General features: G+C 35.4%; 1 protein-coding gene across 1 annotated transcript; it reads left to right on the top strand.

The window, feature by feature from the left end:
* Positions 1–271: 271 nt before the first annotated feature.
* Positions 272–10135, top strand: LOC149083088 (F-box only protein 39-like). Its single transcript, XM_089236786.1, has 5 exons — positions 272–510; positions 2226–2606; positions 3723–3958; positions 8250–8414; positions 9966–10135. Exons 1-5 carry the CDS (start codon positions 272–274, stop codon positions 10133–10135), a joined length of 1191 nt encoding a protein of 396 aa, XP_089092912.1.
* The last annotated feature ends 9195 nt before the right edge of the window (positions 10136–19330 follow it).

Here is a 19330-nt window from a genome sequence, read left to right as displayed (position 1 = left end):
CTTTGTGACACAACTGTATTCGGTAACTTCTTGAGTTAGGCAATCTCAACAGAAATCGTAGTTATAAAAAAAATAATGTTCTTTTGTCTTTGTTAAAAATTTAAAGTGTATTGTTGATATTTAAGTGCATACGGCACTCCAGTTTTACCCCTATAGTTATTCCTCCTTCCAATTTATACTAGCATAAAATCAGTCCAGTTGGCTCTTTAAGCATTTTACAGTGCTCTAAAACTACCATGTTCAGTTCTATTAGTGAGAGATAGATATGCAAATGTCAGGGTCAAGTCCCTCACCAGCAGAGAAGTTAGTCTCATGGGCTGAGCTTCCTGATCCAGTCCTTTATAAGATTTTCCAACACCTCACCGACAACGACAAGTTCAGTGCGTCTCTAGTTTGTCACAATTGGGCTTACGCTTTCAAAAACCCTTTGCTGTGGAATAGGATGCGTTTAATCATCAAAGACGAGACGATAAGCTCGGATGTGAACAGAGCTGTTGGATACGCAAAAAGGTAGGTTCAGTATATAGTCCCCCCCGTTGTTTGTATATGCAGTCTCGAATATTCAACTGGACGGGACAAAGTGTGTCGGAAAAACTGCATTCCCGTATTATCTTAAAGACTTAAACGATTTGGACAAATTTCATCAGGAAAATGTGCTTGCGGCGAAGAAGAAGTCTCATACTACTATGCAACAAAATTAACAAAATGCATAATCACTGAGTCTTATCACTTTGGCAAAACAAGCCCAGAAGATCTTGATCCAATGATAGAAAAACATATTCGAAAACAGAGGAGAAAGAAAAAGACTAATTCGATTAATTAACTTCATGGAAGAAGCTTAACAGTTGATTATTCCTCGAAATCTTGATTCAGACAGTGAAGCAGAGGACACCGACTGCGAACAACCATTAAGATCTGAAAGATTAAAGCATCGATTTAATTTTTTGAACATCCAAAGTAGTAATCAGCGATAATTTCATGAACAGAAGATTACGATGCTATTAGAAAATCCGATTATACTTATTAGTATGGTGATTATGCGATTTTTGTTTATATTCGATTATATAAGATATTTACTCAGTTTATATATGATACATTATTTCATATTTTTACTTGGTTATTTACGATTATGTGATAATTTATTTGATAATGTGGTTTGAATACAATTTAAAAAATGATACAATAAGGTACAGCCATAGACCGTTGAAGGATTAAATTGGTAAGACGATATAGTTTCCATATGGAAATTTGTGATCCTGGTCCATGGTCGGTATTCAAAATGTCAATGTAAAAAAAATGAGTGGTGCATTATTCCGAAACAAATCCATCTCTTATTTAAATCGTATATTTGAGAAAAAAAAGAACTTGTCGCAAATGAAACACGACATTAATTTAGTTCCGGAATATAAAGACCAAGTAGGCTTCTTGTGACAAAAAAGAAAAAAAGACAGTCAAGTGCAACTTGCGACAGTGGCCTAAATTGGGCCGATTTGGGGCTTTTTAATATGTTAGTAACCCTAACGTTTGTTGCAGATAACGTTTGAAGCGGGTTTTCGCGTCTATTTGTTGTTGTGTTAATAGTTTCAGTAATGTAGAACGAGTTTCGGTTGAGAAAAGTTTTTCATGTTTTTTCTGAAAATCGGTAAGTTTTTTTTAATGAACTATTAATGTTTGCACCACATTTGCGCTATAGATATGGGGGGGGGGAGAATTTCATGATTTAGGGTTATGTTAGGTAATGTCTTCCCCTATATAAAATGCCGGTTCAATTTATTTATCATCATTATTGTTAGTTGCAGCCTGGCATGAGTGCGGGTGATTTTTTTTAAATTTTAACGTTTTATTCAAGGGTAGATTTTTTTCAGTGCAAAGGGGCCATTCAAGTATTACGTAAGCAGATTTTCAGCCATTTTTGACCCCCCCCTCCCCCCTTGTCAGCAAAAGTCAGCAAAACACTGACCCCCTCCCCCCGTCAGTAAAATTTCGTCAGCAGCTTAGAATATTTCATATCTTCAAAAAGGGGTGGTGTATGACGTAAGCAAACTTCAAATCCCCATTGTCATAAAAATTTTGCAAATCCGAAACCCCCCCCCCCCCTCGATGCTGACGCAATACTTGAATGACCCCAAAGTTGAAAATTGTCCCAATTATGGGCACTTGATTATCATATTTCTATTGCGATTTCCAAATGACTCTTCTATTTCTCTTCTATGTTTTCGATGCAGCTTCTCGGCCACAGCGAAAGAGATCAGTGTAACATTCGTGGGTGAGAGAGCTCATTCAGTGCGACTACAATGCAATCAAATGGCATTTTTCTTCAAGATTCTCGCCGAAGATGCTTGCCGGCTGGAAAGGTTTCACTTCCGAGGTTATTGGTTCCACAGAAGCGAATGTCCTATCCCGCAAGGTGCCATAAAGGAACTAACGGAAACGCTGAAAAGTTTCCTTGAGAACCAACGGGTACTAAAATCTCTCCAGCTTTCGGACAGCGAGTTCAGTCAAACCGACGGCTTAGAAATCCTACATTCTGCAGCATCTCATTGCGGACACTGCATTGATGAACTCAACATCAAGAATTGTTTTGATCACAGAATATCGATTTTTACGTAAGCAGCATATGCTTCTTTAGGATTACAGTTAAACTCGGTTATTACGACATCGAAGATTCTACGAAATTTTGTCGTAAAAACCGAGGTCGACGTTTTAAAGACTTTTTTTTGACGAAAGATATAATCACACAGGGGCAATCAAATTCTTTACTTTGCATTAAGTTTTTACAGTATTTCTTTATGATTGGGGATGGTAACCAATTTGATCGAGAAAAATACGGGAAGTTGTTGTAGTTAATACGGGAAATGTCGGTTCTCGCCAAACATGTTACCAAGTATTGTTTATAAATAATACTTGCAAGAAAAAAAGTGCTACAGCAAGTGTGCTAAAATTTCAAGGAAGAAAAATGAATTTGTGGCAAATTATGTGAGATGAGTATTCACATAGTTATATTCATTTTAACACAATTTACAAATTATGCAAATTACCTTCATTTCTGATTCTGGTAAAAGATTGGAAATTAAAAAGCAAGCTTTCGTTGGATAAAAACGGGCATTTTTATAAAAAAAAAATAGTCGGGAAGGGCAAAATACGGAAATGTTTCGTATAGTGGTCATGTCAATGATCAAATAGGAACGTCAAACATGCAATAAATTTTTTTTTTCAAACATTATTTATAACAGACGGGCATTCCCTAGATGTGATCAACTCTAATCTTAGAAATTTCTTGGGGGAAAGCGTCATTGAAATGGAAACAAAATTGAAGAAAGATTTGTTGTTATAACCATGGTGGTTACTTTTCATCGACGTTATAAGCAAGGTTCATTAATACAATTCTCTATGGGAAGCAGTCATGATTGCCAATTATTGACGTTATAGCGGAGGTGTCGTAACAACCGAGATCACTATGACCGAGTTTGAATGCCTTTGTGAAGCTTTGAAAACTTTTTCTTATGACAAATAATGATGACAAAATAGTAACTGCTCAAATTATGGGTGGTCATTATAATCGTTAGACTAGATATTTCTGATCCAAAATTCAAACATAAATTTAAGATGACATCAAGGTAAGTCCCGTAATGATTAAAAATGAGATTCTGATGAAAATGAGAAACTGATATTCATCTCTTATTTCATTGTATATCATTTTTTTTTTTTATTATCTTCGGCAGCTGCGAGAGTTTCCGCGACCTCATTTCACTTTTCACGAACTTGACGAAATTGAGCTTGAACTACAACTGTTTGTCTTCAGATGTTTTGGATATTTTATCGCACGGATGTAGAGACAAACTGAACACTTTAGAAGTCGCGTGTCGTCATCGGGAGCCTCATCGTCACATCATCGAGTTGAGGTCTTGGAGGAATCTTTGCAAGTTGTGTCCTCACCTGGTAGTCAAATATGATGTAGGTGCGTGGTCGACTCATTTAACCCCATAAACTGAGGGAATAGTCGGAAAAATGTTTCTCTCTTAAAACGGCAGTTAAAAAAATTTACCTTTTTTCCAGTTGTCATTTGTGAAAGACAGATGGCGCTCAAACTCATGCAAGGCCGTCTTAACAAGCATCGTGGGCCCCCGGGCCAAGTGATTTTTCTTAGGCCCTACCAGACAAATTCTCAAAAATTTCAACCAGATCTCATTTTTGTGAGGCCTTCCTCTTCCCTTAAGTCCACTCGCCGTGCCCAGGTGGGCCCCATGCCTTAACACGGCACTGGTTGCATGTACAGTGAAACTTATCTGAGACGGGCACAGTATGAGACGGAAACCTGTCTCCGAAAAAAATAGTTCCTTCATTGATTGATACTTTTATGTGCACCTTTATAAAACGGAAACCTGTCTAAAATAGAATATTATTTCAGTCTTTTGATACAGGTTTCACTGTATAATACAAAAAGGAATCTGGGTTCAAACCCACAATCACCGACAAAATAGTGCTTGGTGGCTGGTACTCTACCCTCTTCTCAACAATATTCGCGTATTCTACATAGTTCAAGCAAATCTGTTAGAAAATATAGAAATAATTAAAAAAAAAGATTAAAATATACATGTGCACGCCATCTACACATCATTTTAAGAACTTCACGTGAAAAATAAAAACAATTCAGATCATCACAGGATGATTTAGAAGGCTACTACGCTGATCATCTCTGACGATGGGAGCATTCTGAGGATTAAAATCAAAATGTTTTTCTAAGCACCCAGGGACATTTATTTCAAGGGGGGAAAAATTCAGTTTGCACAAGATCGCGTGTATTGTATCGACCAACCAATATGAGTCAACAATGATACTAATACGCATGCACAGTAAAAATATAACTTGGGAAGCTTATTAATAGGTTTTTATCACTAGCATCTGATTGTATATTTTGTGTTATTTAACAGAGGAAATAGTAAACGTTGACGAATTTCGAAATATGTTGCCTGACGTCGTGCCTCTACGCGTTATAACGTACACCGCCGGATACACTCTCAGGACTCAAGGAGATCTTCAATATGATGGGGCTTCTATTATGAGATACGTCTGCAAAACTTTTTCTCAGGGATTAGGTAAGGCTTTTTGATGTTTTCTGTGTAAAATAGGAAAAAAAGATACAAAAGAAAGAAGAGAAAGGGAGAAAAAAACTTCGTATACACAGGCATTTTTTATCAGGTTGCCTCGTAATTTTAGAGCGTTTTTTGTAGGTGCATGTTTCAGCTGCTGTTGTGCCTCTTCATAGCAGCAGAATTAGTATTTTATAGCAACATGAATAAGTTACGAATATATTGAGACGTTCAGTCTGTCTTTTGTATATCAATCTGCATATTTTGAATAATTTTACAGGCTGTGCAATGAGATTGATCAAAAGTTAGACAATGTTATTATGATTGTTTTTTAAATGAAAGTTATTTTTCTCAAACTTGTTTAAATATTCACTCAGTCAATGCAAATGATGCTTTAAGTGGAGTAAGTTAAGGATTTCACGAAATTTCAAATCCAGAAATTATAGGGTTAGACGGCTTTTTTCTCAGCCCAAGACATCAAGGAAACGGATAATTTCTGGAATTATGCTGATGTGAACTCGGAAAGAAAAGTCGTCTGGTCTCCTGCGGGACTCGAACCCTGGCCCTCTTGCAAACTGGGCAAACATGCTACTATCTACACCATGGAATAAGAAAGGCAGGGTAATTTCTCCAGCGGTAGCATGCTTGTCCGGTTTGCAAGAGGGCCTGGGCTCGAGACCCGGAGGAGACCAGATGACTTTTCTTTCCGAGTTCATCTCAGCATAATTCCAGGAAATATCTGTTTCAAAGAAATTTCAGTGTAGGAATATTGGAATGGATGACATACTGCAGAGGGTGTGTGTGACGATGCCATAAAAGAGGAAATTATATAAATCCTCAAACTTGTGACTCGAAACTTGGTACAGAATCTCAACATGCTTGAAAGTGTAGTTCACAAATATATCGCAGTTGTAGAAACACTGCAAGGGCTAATATCTAGTGTGTTTACATGATAAGCAATAAAAAAAACCATATTTTAGTTCTTTTTTCCTGTTAGTGAAAACAAATCCCATGAAATAAGCTAGAATTTTCTATCACATCAACCCTACTAGCCATACATCGCACGCACCATCTCACTCTCACTCGGTTCGCTCCCATAAAAATTCTTCATGCGAAAAATCGCTCGCTCAAGTGATGCTGTCAAAAGTCACGTAGGCGAACTTTTTGCCTTCAAATCGACTAAATTCTCAGAAGAATTTTGAAAATACCAGAAAAAAAAACAGCTCAAAGGAAAAGTGAAATATTTATATGCTCTCCGAACTGTGTGAAAGTAAAATCCTCTCTCATAATTATAAGAAAAACGCTCAGAACTTTTGGAAGAACTCAACATCTCAGTCATATAATATAGCAGTTCTATATTAATTGACTTCTGAATTAAATTCAGAAATACAGTAGTCATATGGAGTATGTTACGTGCTTGGACTTTAGTTCATCAGCTTAGTTAATTGGAGCGCATAAAGGATGATTCTCTAAATTCATGGAACAATCTTTAAGAGGTGATATGAGACAAGCATTTTTGATCATAGACTGTGCAGTCGAATCGAATCGCAATAGCAAAGGCGGTAGAGGGTGTTTTTAGAGAGTGCTCAACAGTACTTAACCAAAAGCAAATATATTGTCTCGATGCATTTGCTGCAATATGTGCTATCAACAATTAGAGGGTGCATATGCACCTTTGGGTTGGATTGGAGTTCGTATTTTTATCGGTGCAAGGACCATCCAAACAACGATCAATGCGCGAATGGATCAATGGTAGAGTTTGCGTTATCCGGGTTGCACCATGAGAAGGATTACCACATTACAATATCCTGAATTCTAGAATGGTTGATTGCACTTATTGCAGCAAATCCGCCGAAAAAATATGATATTTGCTTTTGGTGAAGTGCTTTTGTGCACTCTCTAAAAACACCCTCTACCGCCTTTGCTATTGAAAAGGTTGCTTGCACATTCTGTGATTCTAGGTATCTCATATCACCTCTTGAAGTTTATAGAATCACCCTGTATGGTATGACAGAATGAAGTTAGAAAAAAGCAGGTCTTATATGTGCATACCATCAGCGTTTGTTAAATGTGAAGTAGCTTAGCATTAGATAATGTCTTTGTGCATGTTACACGTACTTATTTTGTGGTTAAAAGGCTTACGCAAGGATAAACCTCTGTGGCACGGGGGGGGGGGGGGGGGGGGTCATAAGGAATTTTTTTTCACAGAAATTTTGTTTGAGTTACCAACCTTCAAAAAGCGATTAAATTTGCAGGAATAGTTTGGAATAGCATTTAAATGTCTTTTTTTAAAAATATATTTCAAATTTTTTACGAAAGTATGTATATAAAAAAACTCAACTAAATTTTCCCCTCCGGAAATTTATGGGGGGGGGGCATCAGCCTCTTATGCTCCTTCCCTGCGTACGTTTCTGAACATTAATACTCTTCACCTGATAACCAAAAAATGACTATATGAAGATTATGACATCTCTATCATGCGAGATGATTCTCCAATGAGCCTCATAAAAGCTTTACAGCAAGGGTGTTCAACCTTTTCCACCGTGCAGGCCATTTCAATGGTTTGGAAACGTGTCGCGGGCCACTTAATGCTTAACGCTTGACGCACTGTCCTTCGTGAAACTTCACATCATGTTCCCCTACATTCAAAGTGATCTGTGAATGTGTAGCAGACCGCTCAAGTTTTCTGTAAAGGTGGCCCGGGTTACTTAAATTATCTGTGAATGTGCCGCGGTCTGCTTAAGTGATCTGTGAACGTACCGCGGACTACTTAAGTGATCGGTAATGTTGCTCAGGTTACTTAAGTGATCTTCAAATGGGTCCAGGTCACTTAAGTGATATTCAAATGGGTCCAGGTCAATTAAGCGTTCTGAAAATGCACCGCGGACCGCTTAATTGAAGTGAGAATGTGCCAAGGACTACTTGAGTGATGTGGAACTGCACCGTGGGTCACTCAAGTGATCTGGAAATGTGCCACTTGGATCATTTTTATAAAATTTGGTTTGATATCGCGAACCCACATCATTGACTCCGAGGGCCACATATTGTCCTCGGGCTATGGATAAAACACGTGTAATTTACAGTATCATCTTATAGTGTATCTGGTTTGATTTTCATAATATCAAGAAACATCAGCACAGTAATTTCATGTGCTTGCAGAAGAAGCCTATATAGACTTTGGTTATCTGCGAGTTCACTCGGTTGACGAGGTGATCCAGGGTCTTTTGAGGAATTGCAAGAATCTGCACAGCTTTTCTATAGATGGAGTATTTCCTGTGACCGTGGCGGAACATTGGTGTCATATAGCTATGGAAAGAGCTGCAGGTAGCTTTTCACTTGCTTTTTTTTTTAACGAGGAAATCTAATGTTTTTTTTCTTGAGAAATGCGTTTGGTGGGTAATAGATATGCCACTACATCTATAATAAAGTTTTTTTTATTTGAATTAACAAGCCAATATTTATGGGTGATGTATAGTGTAATTCGGCATAATATTAAATTACTATGCATTTAATATCTATATACCGTATAAAGCGAAACATCAAGGAAAATATGGTCTTTCTTTTTCCGAAGTCATCCCATACCATTGGTGGCGGATCTTCAGGGCTCAGCCCTAATAATTCATGAATGTACGTCAGAACCCTTGTCCCCCCCCCCCAAATGTTTTTCTACTATCGACTCTTCTGCCTTCTTCTGGTCTTTGACAGGAACGATTCAAATAGTTAGCCCAGTGGTTTTTCAAATGAAGGTGTCAAGATGACACCCGAAGCCATATTCTTGCGGCGTATTAATGAAGTTTGAAAAATAGATGGGGCACTGAAAATTCACACACAACACTAGATACACATTCAAACTGTTAGGTACACATGCACACTTCCCGAACAACTCATTCGTTAATAAATTGCCGCTGGCGATAGACCGGAGTTGTGCTCGGTTTGGAAAGCTACTTACTGAAAAAATAATTAAAAGAATAAATCGTAAACTCGAGAGAGTACATCAATAACTTTAGTTCGGCATGACACCCTCGACAAAGCTCCTAGAAGTCGTGACACACAACATGAGAACCACTGTGATAGACGAACATGTGTTCGTGAAGCTCACGTCTAAGAATTTAACGATTGCTGTTTCAAATTTGATTTAACCCAGTATTTCCCAAAGTGGGCAATATCGTCCCCTGGTTGAGGACGAAATGGTCCGGTGGGGGGGGGGGGGCTGTGATAGAAGCTACGAGTATAACATAGGATCCTGTGGGTTTACTTGCATTATGGGCGATGGGGAACAAATTCTTAAAAAAAGGACAATAAACCAAAAAGTTTGGGGAGAACTAGGCTTTAACCCCTTAACGATCACGGATGAGCTATCTCGTCCAAACGCAAATGGAAGAAATTCATTAAAGCTCTCTCTGGTTTTTTTAATCTATTTTCTCATCATTGCAACCCTATGCACGGAAGTTTTTTTCCCTCCCCGTTATTTTTCTATACTCCTGTTTAGTGATCCCTCTCCCCATATAAGGTATCTTTCTACTGTACACATATGTATGAGAGATAAAAAGAATACGTAGGAGGAGGGATGAGAAAGAGAAGGTGAGGGCGAAAGAGAAATCTATATTTCTAACAAGTGAACAAAGAAACAAATTTTTCTAGAATTATCGCTGATAGTTCAAATAGTGATCCCCAAATTTGTTGCCAAACGCCTGTTCATGAAGGGACAGACTGATTTATTCAGATGTTAAAAATTAAATTTATTCAGATGTTAAAATATTCGATTAATTCAGATGTTAAAAAAACCCGAGCACTGGATTTTTCGATATCTCACGATGTTTGTTTATTTCTGTTTCCACGTGTCTGCTATGGTTTTTCCTCGAAACCCACCAACAGCTCTGAAGCTCTTCAAGATGAGTTTCAAGTTAGCTGCGTATGAAGACTACGTCAGGTTGCGTAATGTGTCGAACAAGTATCAGCAGCTGCTGGCAGAAAGAAGCGCAGTCCAACATCCGAATTATCCGAATCTACGTTTTGAGATTTCATGCTATAATAGAAATGACTGAGTAAGCACGCGCAAATCCTTTTTTCACAATAAAGCTGATCGATGGATTATCTCATCACTCTTGTCTGAATATTTATTCAATATTATTATTATTGGTATCTCGTATCATTTACGATTCACGAACCAGACATATATGTATATACAGGGTGCTCTGTTGATGGACCGACAAACTCGGAGGGTTGTTAGTAGACATCAAGAGGAACGAAAATCGCAATGGGAATATGGTGTCGCAAACCACGTTAAGAGTGTGAAAATCACGAAAAACGCATGCAGGTTTCGACGTCACGCTGGAACGACAAAGATTACAATATATAATAACTACAAAAAGATTTATTTTATTAATTATTACAAGAGTTGTTGCAAGTGGCGGCTGCTGATGTCATTGCACAGTCCACAACGACGTAAAAACGATTCCCGGACCCCCATGATGGCTGACTACCCGAACAAGGAATACGCCTTATATGCATTTGATTCGTATGGGGTCACCGTAAGTCACTCGTTTATGCGACGCCTGTGGACACACCGGAGGATCTCATAGCGTGGATTGTCGTCACTGCGGCAGACATCAAAGGCATACCTGGTATCTTCGAGTGCGTCCGGGAATTGTTTTTACGTCGTTGTGGACTGTGCAATGAACGTCGTATAAACTAGGTACTACTGTATTTTTTCTTGCACAAGAGTGTAAATCAAACAAGTGTTTCTCAACTTGGGGCCCATATGGCTCACTTGCTGCCTTGAGATATTCGAAATGGGCCACGGATGAGATAAAATGAAAAGGGAGCCGTGACAGATGATTAGGGGGGGGGGCTCCAGACCAGGGCCGCAACTAGGGGAAGCAGGTAGGTCTGCCGCCCCGGGCGCTGGACCAGAAGGAGAGCAAATTTCAAAGTTTTACCTCTCTTCCAACATTACAGGGGGGGGGGCGCTAAAATGCATGCTTGCCCCTGCTGACCAAGCTTCTAGTTGCGGTGCGGCTCTGCTCCAGACAGCTGTAAAAACAAAATATATAAAGTTTTTAGGTGAAATACGGTAGGAAAAATTTCGACTAAACTCAATGCCGTCTAGAAATTGAGCCTCACGGGCATGGCCCGTGATGAAAATCATGAAAATGAGTCTGTGGTCTTCATTTTATTTGTACTAAGGTTCCGTGGTCTGTATTTTATTGATTTATTGGCACTATGGAATAGAGGTCCATGGAATGAACCCTCCTACTAGAAGGAAGTTCACTAAAATCGATCGCAGAGGTCCTGAGAGTGTTTCTGTTTATAAAAATTTTGTTCATTAAATTTATTTAAAAAACCGATCCAATCAGTAAGAAAGTGGGTGTCTTACTCCTGGATGCACGAATGCGATCAAAAAAAATCGGTTCAAGAATGAGAAATATTTTGCGAGATTAAATATTAAAAATGAATAGTTTTTTCATTGAATTACCTTCAAAAGGAACTTATTTTACCATTGACAATCCCAGATATTTTGTAAAGTTGATTTTTCCGCAATAGAAAACTTTTCCCTATACCCTTTAGTTTGCACCTGCTGAAAATCGAAGAAAGCTTACCTTCTTGAAAGAAAGGTTTCACTGGAAACCTGTTTTTTTCCCAATACAATAAAAAAAAACGTAAATTTTACTGATATTTTTCCTATTGGGGGCAACGTAAAATCTTTTAATTTTGATCATTAAATGAAACTATCATATATAACTGATTTCCCTCTTTTCACATTGATTGTTTTCCATATTTCAATTTAACTTTAGAATGACATTTTTTTTTGGACTCTCTTCGTAGAACACAACCGGTATAAGTTCCAACAAGCGTACAGAAAGTTTAAAGAAAATTCAAATTTCAATAAAAATAGTTCCCGACACACGATGCTACTGATTAAATTTTATTTCTCAGACACGATTTCACAAAGAGGCATGAGGGAGATCAAAACACGTAATATCAACACCATATCAGAAGGTTACATTTCTCACATGTGTTTGTGTTTACACATAGTATTTGTAATATGTATGTTTATGTATAATTATATATGCACCAGACACAAAAATATCCTTATTCACACTCTCAGCGATATATTCATGCCATCGATTATAAATAACTTTTGAATGTGCAATAGAGTAAACTAAATCCAAAAAATGAAATAAGATACTCTGAAGGAACGAAATAAAATATTCAAATGAAGAGTGGCCACGATTAAAAAAACAAGAAAGGTGAGGCTTCGCATATATATGTGAAAAGTTTTATCAAAATTTTAAATATGCATTAGCAATATAGTAATTCTTAAATATAGATAGAGAGTTTTACTCATTTGCATTTTGTAAAATTAGCATAACTGCATGAACATAAGATTAACTAGTCATATTAGCCTGTATGTATGCATAACGAATTGTCTTGTGTGTCGATTTAATGCCAGTTTCAGTCGTTAATAAGATGATCTCTATCAGCTATATTTAGATAGGATAGGAAATACTGACCAAGGAACAAGATCACAATCATCATGAAGAGCTTTTTTTTGGATTGCCAAGAGCAATTTAACCCTTTTGATAATCCAAGGCGTAAAGAGAAGGAAAAAAATCCAATTCCCAAAATCAGATTTGTCAGATTGTATTTTTGAAGATATTTTAACGGTAAAATTTTTAGCACTCCAAGATTAAAAGGGTAGTGTTAATCTGAAAAAAATCAAAAGATATGATAAGCCAAGATATGCTTAGATAATTTCATTTTATGTGACGTGTGTCTTTCTGCATCTTCTCTGGAATGTTTTCTCTTCCAGTAATTCAATGGCTGGTTTTTCTATTTCACTGACGGATCTAATTTGGATAAAATTTACTTAAATATAGGCCTAAGTGATCTGAATTCTTGAACTCTGCTATTTTTAGGTATTAAAAAAATAACTGTTTTAAACCGAAACTTCGAAAAGAGGAGAAAAATGCTAAACATGGGTGATTTCGAAGTTTTTAATCCGAATTTCGCTTGAGAAATTATTTTCAATACAATAATAATAATAATAATAAATTATTGGGGCCGTATAAAAAATGTAATTTTTGTCATTAACGGTAATTATCACAGCTGAATTCTTTTCTTTTCATTGATCTTTTCCTTATTTAATTTTAGAGTAAATAAATTTTTTTTGGAATCTCTCCGTGAAACACCTCGTGAAATTTTCAACATGCATATGGAAAAAATAAATTACATAATAATAATAATACTAAATTTAATTGCAATTAATAGTTACCGACACACGATGCTGATAATTAACTTTTATTTGATCAGTCAACTTATTAAAAAGTTATTTTAACATTGAAATATTTCTATCACAGAAATCGAAAGGTGGTTGTTAATCTGAAGCCGTTCAAAAGATATGCACTAGATTAGCCAAGATGTTCGAACAATATCATTTTATGCGTGTTTTTTTTTACATGTGATACACTTGACACGTGTTTTTTGTATCTTTTCTTGGATGCGTTTTTTTCGAGTTATTCAATGACTGGTTCTTCTTTGAAACGGAAAAGAATGACACGAAAAAAAAAAGCGTATAAACATCCTGTAACTTATATCAGTTTCCAATATACCCATGGAAAAACCTTTTGTAACTACATGTAATATTCATACATTTCCATTACCATAATGGCATGAGTTTTTTTGAAGAAGGTGAAGTTAATTATAATGCATCTCTTTATCTGTCCGGAGTCCAGCCGGATCCACAAAATGAACCGAAAAATTCGATATTTTCTCGTTGCTTAATGTTTTATTGATTTCCCTTACAGACTCGATTTGTTTTTTACCCTTTTCTCATATATTTATTGCAAGTGAGATTTACAATAGCATGTTGCTCAAGAGATTTTTGCGTGATACCAATTACAAGCTGACGTTAATATTCTCTTGAATTTTATTTTCGAATTAATGAAATAGAAAATTATATCATATCCATAAAATTTTCGAATATATAATCACAAATTTATTTCTATTAAATACATAAAATGTTTTTTTAGTCCCTCGCAATCACAACCGCAAGTTTTGAAAATTTTCGAGTTACGCAATCATCTGCGCTAAATTTCAAAAACCTGGTTTCTTTCGAACGCAGATTATCTCAGAATTAAAAATGAGAGCAAGAAATAGGAAATTTGTCTTTTAATCAAGAGAATATTAGGACTTTCGATGGCCTTGCGACGAATTCAAGTTTTCCTCAGTTCTATAGGACCCATTTATCATTAGAGCCATTCACAGTAAGTATACACGTTCGATGTACTGTATATTTTTAGACAGTATCTCTGTTCGACGATTCTCTCATCATTGTATTCTTTTTTTTTTCGTTTTTGACCGATCGTACATATTTGCCGGGATTGAAAAATGAAAACTGGAATCATTCAATCGCAAGAATTGACTCTGACACTGAAACGTTATCTCGTATTCCCATTATTTACACGAAAATACATCCACTCGATTCACACAAATTAAGTCTTTTTTCCTTTATCCACTGCAATGATTACGTAACAGCTAGTGTCCGAGTATTTTTTATAGTCCCCCCTTCACAAAAAACTTGCCATTCTGAATTTAAGAAAAGCGTATCTAAACTTTCAAGAAATATACGAGATCATTATATCTCTCATTCGAATTACCAGTCTTTTCATTATCGAAATTTTTTAAAATAAAAATTATTCACACGTATTACATTATGCGCAGTCACTTGCGTTGTATGCGATTTCACTGTAGCGGAAGTGATCACGAAGAAAGTATTTTCCCCAATTAATTTTTAAATAAAAAAGGCCATCGAAAGTCGTTATAAATATAATTTTTAATACATATATAGGAGGTACCTGAGGGTAATATGGCTATGTATAGAAAGTTCTAATGAATACTTGATGGTAAAAAATACCTTGGAATGTTACAAGAAAGAAGGAAAAAAAAAATGATCCAATGTCACTGCAAGAAAATGTGAAGAGAATATGATTTCTTTCCAATTAAAAAAATTTATGATCATTCGGGATATTCGCTTCCGTAGCTTATTTAATTTTAACAAATCAACAGCAACATTTTGCGAGAAATTTCAACGAAAGGAGAAAAAAATATAGAAAAATGAGTGACATTCCAATAGCACAAATAATAATAATAACCACGAAAAAAATATAACTTTGTAAGTTTTAAGAAAGGAGAAAAATTGAAAATCACGAATAGAAAAGGGGGAATTTTTTCCGTTACATCAACTTTCCGTTTTTAAAAGCAGCTGACATTTTGCGCATATGCGGAAGCATTATACGACAGCCTGAATGGGTATCTAGTGTCCTGTGTGAATTTTTTAGTTGTGCCATATATTTTTCAAACTATGATTGAAATGTAATAATTGATCCATATTGATCCATTATGACATCCATATTTGTTATGGGCATCTTTTTCTCAGACACCTCGTTGGACATTTTGCCTATTGGGGCCTTGTATTTGTATCGTTGTAGGTCTGTTACTTCCTGTGGATTTTTGACAGGGAGATCGGCTCGCATTCGCTTCTCGAAGTTGGGAACCATAGAAAACCAATTTCAGCCGACCTTTTTGTTGGTCACCGACCAACCATTCTGTTGCACCGGTGAGGCTCGAACCCGGCTCGTCACGATACGTGTCCGTCACTATGACCACTCGACTCGACTTATTTTGATAATAAGCCTGTCCTACAGGCCGATTAAATTACAATAAATGCAGCAAAATTAATTACAATATCAAGATCAAGCCAAATTACAATAAATGCAGACGAAAAAGAATATATAACGGCGATAAAAACAAATCAAAATCGAGGAATAATTCAAATCTATAAAAGTAATGCAAACAAAAACGAAAGGAAATAACAGCGCGAGTTTTATAAAGACGATTCAGTACAATACGGTGAGTCGGTGCTAAATTATACATTCCCTGCCCAAAAATTAGATCAAATGTCAGAACTTTTTTGTTTTTGCTCAGAATATGAGCACTTTGATTCTGTACGAAAAATATAAATGCCGAAAATTTTCCATATTATCATCAGGCACCTAATTCCTTTAAATTAGTAAATAATTGGTATCACTTTTTTTATCTCAACAATTCAAGACATTCATTCATTTTTTTTTTTCGGGTTAACTTAATATTATGCGTCGTTGAGAAAAGTTAAATATTTAAATCATGGATTCTTCTTCAATCACAGAAAGACATTCGATGATAAATTTTTTCTTAAACTAAAATTTGACATCCGAATTTGAGGGGGGAAAATTTTTTCTGACACCTATTTTTTAAGTAATAATCCTTCTTCCCCCAAAGGATTTTTTCCCCTCATATTTACTAAAAGAAATACCAGTCGTTTCCCAGAGACAATGGTTTTATTATCACTGTTGTAGTAGACGAGATTGTGACGTTATAAATCAAATTATCTGCGAATAAGATCATTTTATTTAGTTAAACTTTCAACGGCTAATGTTGGAAACATCGGTTTTATTAATTCTAAAAAAGTATTTTTGTACATGAAAGTACTTTTGATTCTTTTTTTCCCTGAAGGAGTGAGATTCCGAACTTCATTTACAAAACAAAAATTTCATTCATTTCAACACTTATGCTATAAATTTTTTTTTAATCCACCCTTTTTTAAGCAAGAATAAAATATATATATTTTTTGTCTTTAATTTTAATGTTGTTTTTATGGACATGGGCAAGTCCAGAAAACATACGGGTGTTTTTTCCCCATGAATTTTTTGGTTGATATCTCTAAACTTAAGAATGAGAAGGATAAATAAAAGGGGAAAGTTAAGAAAACATCAATTCCAAAATATTAATTCGGCCAGTAAAGGTCTGGTAAAAGGATCATTTCACTCATCACTACGGAATCTGATTTTAGTAAAAGACAGAGCGGTCGCGGTGATTTTCCTAATTATACTCTGCACAACTTACTGTATGTAAATTGTAGGCCACATTTTTTATTAGCCAGCTGATAACGGATATCCATGAATAGTTAATGAGCGAGTTTTTAGTATTATGATTAATATTTTTAATTCACTCATTGATTTCTTCGAATACTCAATTTTTTTTTTCATGCACCCATAATTATTTAGTGCTAAAACAGTGACAGTTTTTCGTGTTTGCGCTTGTTTAAAAAAATTTTTTAGCTCCCTCTCTCTCTTCTTCTCAGAAGTAATTTTTATAATAAAGAGAGAAGGGTAGTTCAAAAAGAAGACGTATTAAAAAGTTATTGTTTTAAACATAATATATGTTATAAGTTTGCAAAAGTAATTCAAATATATGGATTAAAACAGAGGAATTCCGAGAGAAATCAGTTTAGATGATCAACGCATTGAAAATATGTAGGAATATGACTTAAAAAAAAAAAGAAACTGAAGCAAACGTTCGATTTCAATGACATCGACAACAACAAGCGAGATATCCAAGATAGCGTGATATGTGGGATTCTTAAATCGAGTGCAATGTTTGTTGTATATTTAAAAGCACAGCTTAAACATATGTGATACAGTTAATAACATATAGAGCATATAATTTCGAAGCGGTTAGCCATTTTTCTCTCGGCATTATTTTGCAATATAATATATCTATAAAATGTTTATCGAAGTGCAATAGCTTCTGAGAACGAAAAAAAAGACATGATGAAACAAGCGTGAATTCAATCAGTAAAAAATTATAAGAACTAAAACAATGGTGGCGGATAAAAATTATATGGGGCAGAAAAAAGAAAGTAAATTAATAGAGAAGCGAAGCTCCGTGTTTTCACATAAGGAGCTTTTTCTGTACGAGTTATTGCATGAATACACGCTCATTGTATACATTATATACTTTTTTTTTCATTTCCCACTTATCAACATGATATATTTTCGTGTGTGAGTTGAAGCTGCCTGTGGTTGTACTTAGAAATATTAGCAAATTAGCAAAGCACAAAGGAAATGAAATAACGGTATATTCGTGAAATTTCTGTTTAGTTGACATGGGACCATTGAAACTTGTGTGTGTGTGTGTGTGTGTGTGAGTCGTTTGTTTCTTTTAATATTATATAATAATATTTGTATACAACAGAAATATATTTATAATCATATTTATGATTTTTTAAATGTTTTTTTTAATGAAGCCAATCGGACAGTAGGACAGTAGATCCTCACTATAACGGACTAACAGGTGCTGAATGTTTACCGTTTCAATGAGAGTCCGGTTTATAACAAACGATTCATATAAGGTGTAATACAACAGGGTGTACATCACTGAAAGTACAGTAGTTAACTATAAAAAGTGTTTATTATTATTATATTAATTGGGGTTATTTAATTAAGGTTGAATTGAATGAATAGAAGAGTATATATATAGTGAATTGAAGGAGATGTGTGCGTACACACACTACACACTGTATTAATCTTAATTTTTCTGGCTGGCGAGCGGTATGAGTCCAGCAGCGCATTCGTGTATAATACACATATAAACTATATTTCTGAATCTAAAATTATATGAGTTCAAAATGTCCAATGATGCGATTAGAATAATTTCAGAATTTCAACGCTGAAATGTATTTTTCAGAAAAATGTTCGACACATGTTTTATTGGACCTAAAGAAAAATATATTGATACAGATTTTTTATTTCTTTTTCCAATTGGCAGGTCAGGAAAGTTAATTCGTAAACAAAAACAAAAAAAAAAAAAATTAATTTAAATAATGAAATTAATTAACTAATTTTTAAAAATTAATTTCCTCTAACAAGCTAAATGAATTTCTTTTCTTAAATCAATCTCAAAAACCCAAAAATATTTTAACATGCCATTACAAAAATAGAAAAAAAATGGCCTTCTTCAAAGGGTTAAGCGTGAATTAATCTTGTGGGCCTGATTGTGCGCTCTCTGCGACGAAACTTATAATACTGCAATTCATTATTTACTTGGTGGTTCCCGTATCACTTTTCGTTGTCTCGATGGTCCCATGTCGTACGCATGAAATCAATATAATATTTTCAATCTTTAAAATTGTGAGTTGCTTTAATAAGTGTAAAAACGAATATATATATAAATGTAAAATGTATTTGAAATAAAATTTCTTTCTCGGTCAAATATATATGACGAATGGCCTAAGGCCTATTTTCGAAAGCCTAAACATTTCACTATGTCAACAACAGGTGTAACAACATCGAGTAAATATTTCACGAAAGCGCAGCAACACACGCACACACACTTGTGGAGGTTGATCAAATGGGTCAGAT

Source organism: Pholcus phalangioides, unplaced genomic scaffold (assembly GCF_987345545.1).
Source record: "Pholcus phalangioides strain wild (caught in Gottingen) unplaced genomic scaffold, Ppha-v1.0 ptg000009l_1, whole genome shotgun sequence".
Classification (NCBI taxonomy): domain Eukaryota; kingdom Metazoa; phylum Arthropoda; class Arachnida; order Araneae; family Pholcidae; genus Pholcus; species Pholcus phalangioides.
This window is presented reverse-complemented; position numbering and strand designations above follow the sequence as displayed.